Genomic DNA, 5,164 nt, shown 5'->3' with positions numbered 1-5,164 from the left:
TCTTCTGACAGCTTTTATTTCACCTGATGGATCATTTCCTGACATTGATTCCTGAATTTCAAATACATCAAATTGATCAATAAGAAAAGAAAATGAAAACAACATTTTCATCAAGAAGTTCTGTTCAACAACGATTTATTGTCGCGTCAACAGGTGATTGTTTACGTCGCAAAATACAGCCGAGAGACGGAGGGGGGGGGGGGGGGGAGACAAAGGAAGGGGAAAAAAAGCCCCCCCCACCCAACTGATTTGTTGTTGTTTCTCTGAGGGGGGGGTGTTTCCTGAGCGTGGAATCACTGGCAAGAAGAAGCAAACGAAGCTGCAGGTGGGAGGTGAGATCTTGAAGCCATGCAGGTAACAGAATATTGCCTTCAGATTACACTCGCACATGCTTTCCCCCCAAATCAAACATGCATTGTGGGTATTTTTAGTGTGTGTAGGAGAGGGGTGGGGGGGGGGTAAAGAAGTGTATAGATACATTTTTTTAAAGCAATACACATTTTGTAAATGTCTCAGCTGAATACTTTGCTTGACTTTTTTTTCTCTTTCTCCAGTAATCCACTTTTTATTCAGTCGAGGAAAAAAGAAAAAGAAAAATGAACATCATCAAGTAAAAAATATAAGACAAAATATCTGCATTGAGCGTTGACAGGAAGCAGAAGAAGCATCTTCATCACTGTAAACGGTCTTCACAGTGGTCGCCGGCTCCTCCTCACTAAGGCGTCTCTCAACTCCACTCACAGGCATTCTGCCCAGTTTAGTTTTTAGGAAACAGTGTGCTCTTTTTTTTTTTGTTTTTGTCCGGCTTCATCCTCTTGGAACATTTGAGTGTTTTTAGAAAAGAAAAAAAAAGAACTACCAAAAATCATGCAGACTACCATCTTGTGTCCCTCCCAGTGCTTGCTGGGAGTTTTTTTTTAGGCACTGGCGTCCTGTTTGAGCCGCTGGCTGCGCGCCTTGTACACCTCGATCAGCAGGTCCTTCACGTACTGGATCTCCCGCTCCACCGACTCCGCCTTGTCACGCAGCTCCCGGTTCTGCCCCTCCAGGCCGTGAAGCTCCTCCTCCAGGGAGTCAAGCTCCGCCCTCTTCCGCAGCCGGTACCTGCAACACAAGGGACTGCGTTTGGTTGGTTTCATCGATGACCTCGAGCGTGACCTTTGCAGCTCAGAGTGCTGAAATTCTTCTTCTTTGTCGGTTTCATTTAAACACAAATATCAGAACCCCCCCCCCAAAAAAAAACACAGACACAAGGCAGCTGGCTTTATGCAACACAACATGTTAAAGCTGCAAAGCAAAGCGACACAACTGATAAGCTAAAATAATAATTATTATCATCAATAATTAAGTAATATATTCAGGGGTTTTTTAAACGTCTAACATCTTTTTTTGGGAGGGATCCAAAATGTTAATATTATAATACATATAAAATATATAGAATAATATATCAGTTAGAAAACACCCCTTAGACTAATTTAGTTTAAATCATTTTCAAGGTTAAAAATATTATATATTATAAAATATTATATATGAAATATAAATAATACAAAAGACCAAATAAAAAGGAGTAAAGATGTCTTTTTTTATCATTCTGAAGGTTTAGGAATGTAGAGTTTTAATAAGAAGAATTCAGCATTGCTTGTTTTAAACATGCAGAATATCACCTGTGAGCAGCCGTCTTGTTCTGGTCCCTCTTCTTCTGCTTCCTCTCGCCGGTGGCGGCCTCCGGCGCCGCGCCGGCGTCCATCAGCAGCGGCGCCTTGCAGGGCTCGTCCTTTAGCCTCTGGGTGGGCCGGTGGATGGGGACGCCCATGAGCGACCCCTCGCCCTCCCCTCTGGACAGACATTCGTAGCTTTGGTCCGCAAGGCATTCTGGGTAGAGGTAGTGGCCGTGCTGGGGCTCGACGGCCTGTGCTTGTGGGGGCGGCTCCAGGTCTCCTATAAAGCTGTGGTAAGGCTCCGTGGCCTGGTGGAGGTGGTGGTGGTGGTGGTGGAAGTAGGCGTCTCCGGCCATTGTCTCTTGGGGGAGTCCCCCGGAAAGTCCCGCGTCCTTCCCGCAGTGCAGCACCTCCGGCCCGGCGCCCTCGTAGTCGTCGTCGCCGTCGTCGCCGTTGTCGGCGGCGACCTTGGCGGCGCCGTCCCGCTTGTGGTGGAGGTCGTAGGAGCCGCCGAGGCAGAAGCCCCTCGCGATCTCCTCGCTGCAGAACATGCCCTCGGAGAAGCAGTAGCTCTCCTCCTCCTTCAGCGACAGGGCGCACTCCCTCGCCTTCTTGGCCCCGCCCCCGAGGAGGCCGCCCTTGCTCACGGGCTTCAGCGTGGAGTAGTGGTTGGCCGACAGCTCCGCGGTACCTGAGTAGCTGCCCCTCGGGCCCCAGGCGTCCAGCCCGGCGTCCTCGCCGACCTTCGCCGCCTCGCTGGCCATCCTGCGTCCGCCCCCGCCGCCGTTGTTGACGTTGTTGACGTTGCCATGGTGATGGTGGTGGTGGTAGCGGTGGTGGTAGTTGTAGGGCGCCGGCCGCGCTATCTTGGTCCTGCCGATGGGGCCGCCGCAGAAGCCGGCCAGGTCCAGCTCGCCGGCCGCCAAGCTGACGACCACGGGGCCGGCGTCCGATTGGCCGGCCCCGTAGGAGCCGTAGGGCAGCTGGTAGTAGGACTGGGTTCCCATGGTTACGCCGCCCTTGTCACATTTAGAGGGTTTCTCCAACTTGTTGGTGGCCGACGCGGACTCGGAGCGGAAGTAGTCCTCCAGCTGAGCCAGCTCCTCCTGCAGCAGAGAGGTCATGACCTCCAGATCCGAGGGCACCTTGACATCCTGTTCTAGCGGCGAGGGGGGAAGCGAGGAGCAGGGCGAGGACTCGTTCGTCGATACAAATGAGGACAAATCAACTTTTTCCGTCATCCAATCTGAGTGACCATCACCTATGAAAAAAAAAAAAAAAAAGTCATTAAAAAACGAATCATGCAATCAGTAAAAGCGATCCCAATCTTTTCTTTCATTCCGCTGTTGGTGTAGAATAATAATAATTAAATCTACACATTCTGTAAAAAAAAAATGTAAAAAATGTAAAAAAATGTTAAATCACAGAAGCTGAAGACGATGACTGTAAAAAGGAAAATAATAAAAAAATGAAATAAAACCAAGCAACACATCCAGGTAAAATCCAAGCGAACAACTAACCGATGATCTGAAAATGATTGAACAGCATCGTGTGCGTTGGATAAATATCCACTTAGCTGTACTCACTGTACGACATTAGCTCCCGTGCTGCACTGCGGCTCCGACCTCGGGATGTGGAAAAATAAAAAAGCTTCTCGCCGAAACTCACCAATTAAGCGCTGCCTCCCCGCTGGCTCCGCCCCCGTCCCCGGCCGTGATTGGCTGCGGCTAGCTCGTCGGAGGGGGGCCGCGCCGAGCTCGGCCGGGGAAATGGGAGGAATTTTGCAGCGAAGGATCGATGCCGCCATTGTGTCGTCTGCTCCGGTTAAATTGTTCAAAAGCACAAACGGAGCGTTCGCTGGGTGAAAGAAACGTGAGAGGACCTGAAGACCTGAAAATGGAATTAAGAAAATAAAAAAAATAAATTTTATGAAACCACCCCCCCTCCCCCCACAATTCCATTTTTTAAAGCTAAATCATTTCAGAAAAATATGGTTAAAATATTTAAATGAATATCTTCAAATATATATATATATATATATATATATATTTTTTTAATTTATTTTAAAAAGTTGAATAAGTTATAATGAAGCCTTGAAGCCGAAGCCATTGTTGATTTATGTCACTGTGATTATCAAGCAATAACAAACACATAAAGTTAAAGTACTAAACACATAAAGTGTTAAAGTACTAAAGTATTACAACCTTTACACTCCTTGAAAAACATACACGAGAATTAAAAAAAATATATGTATATATATATATATATACATTTATATGTATAAAAAGTTGTTTTACACTATGTTAGTTGTTTAAAACTTGATCAAGAATGTTGAAAAAGAATGTTATAAAATTAGAAACTATCTATATACTATTTCTTACAGCTTGTCACATTAACTTTGACAGGGTGACTTTAAAGCAGCCTTAAAGAAGAAAAGGTGCTCTTTTCAACGCAAACTAACTGCTCAATCAATAAACTGGATTATCTCAAGAAATAAAATAGCTTTTATTCAATTTGGACGAACTTTCCACTGTTTCCCCTCCAGACCCAAACTTACCCCATAGTTTCTGCGCGGTCTCCTGGTGCAAAGCTGCGGGTCCTCCCGGGAAGAGGCGCACGGTTGCGGGTTTTTAAAACGCCATCTCCGGCGCTTCTCTTCGCGATGGCGCTATTTCCAGCGGCGCACTTGCGGACAGAAAGTTTTTAAATCCGCTACTTTTGGAACTACAGCCCGGGACCTGATCACGGGGACGCGGGATCACTCCGCCGGGGTTTTTCTTCTTCTTCTTCTTTTTCTTCTTCTGTGACGTCATGAAGCCGGGACTTTCCCTTCTCTCATCGGAGGGCGGTTTGCGTTTAGAAACACGTGTTGTCCTCAAGTTTGTAGTATTTTAAATCAAGTATAAGCGGAGACGAATTAGGATACATGCATTTAAGAACGCGTTGAAGCCACGTGCGCTGTTACGAGTGTCAAATTGACACGTGCGAGCCGTGACGTTGCCTAGCAGCGCGCCAAACAATGAAGCGAAACCAGTAAAACGATTTAAAGAAAAAAAAAACGACCTAAACACACTTTTCAAAGCGCGAAGGAGCAGGTCGGTGTCAGGCCGGACTAGTTCCTGTGAGCGCGGGCGGCGGAGGGACACGGGGTTGCAGTTCCAAGGTGTAACTTTAGTTGCAGCCCTGTTGCATCAGATCCGCAGGGGACGCGCTGCCTGCTGGAACAGCTTCAGCCGCTAATCTGAACTTTTATGCACCACAATGGATCCGCATTGGGTCTGCTGGGGCTGCTCGGCATTGCCCCTTAGCACGGCGGGAATAGAACCCACGACCTGCGGCACAAATCAATTAAGGTGTGTTGGTTTTCTACCTCTGACACGTGGTCCAGTTCCCCTGGTGCTCTAATATGAAGAACTGAACATCATCACAGGGGGGTTATTCTGTTTCCTGCACATCTGAATGTGTATTCATGTAAAACAACAACAACACAGACAAAAAGTTACAAA

General features: G+C 47.2%; 1 protein-coding gene across 4 annotated transcripts; it reads right to left on the bottom strand.

Moving 5' to 3' along the window:
• atf5b (activating transcription factor 5b) lies at window positions 1–4,875 on the bottom strand. 4 transcript variants are annotated; one of them, XM_037477639.2, is made up of 4 exons: window positions 4,216–4,875; window positions 3,327–3,548; window positions 1,665–2,919; window positions 1–1,119 (listed from the first exon to the last, which is right to left on the bottom strand). In XM_037477639.2, the coding sequence occupies exons 2-4, from the start codon at window positions 3,463–3,465 to the stop codon at window positions 918–920; spliced, it is 1,596 nt and encodes a 531-aa protein (XP_037333536.2). In that variant the 5' UTR covers window positions 3,466–3,548; window positions 4,216–4,875; the 3' UTR covers window positions 1–917. The 4 variants fall into 4 exon arrangements, with proteins under 4 accessions (XP_037333536.2, XP_037333537.2, XP_037333538.2 ...); XM_037477640.2 differs by having other exon boundaries at window positions 1–1,104; window positions 4,216–4,873; XM_037477641.2 differs by lacking the exon at window positions 4,216–4,875 and having other exon boundaries at window positions 3,179–3,460.
• Between the last annotated feature and the right edge of the window lie 289 nt (window positions 4,876–5,164).

This window comes from Pungitius pungitius, chromosome 3, assembly GCF_949316345.1.
Source record: "Pungitius pungitius chromosome 3, fPunPun2.1, whole genome shotgun sequence".
Lineage (NCBI taxonomy): Eukaryota > Metazoa > Chordata > Actinopteri > Perciformes > Gasterosteidae > Pungitius > Pungitius pungitius.
Note: the sequence above shows the minus strand (reverse complement) of the source record. Positions and strands in the feature narration are given on the sequence as shown.

What these genes read in the sequence shown, in the direction of transcription:
- atf5b (XM_037477639.2), bottom strand. Translation starts at nt 3,465, where the DNA reads ATGGCGGCATCGATCCTTCGCTGCAAAATTCCTCCCATTTCCCCGGCC. An exon ending in GGGGAGGCAGCGCTTAATTG is followed by an intron (nt 2,920 to 3,326) that starts GTGAGTTTCGGC and finishes TTTTTTTCATAG; the next exon opens with GTGATGGTCACTCAGATTGG. An exon ending in AACAAGACGGCTGCTCACAG is followed by an intron (nt 1,120 to 1,664) that starts GTGATATTCTGC and finishes AACCAAACGCAG; the next exon opens with TCCCTTGTGTTGCAGGTACC.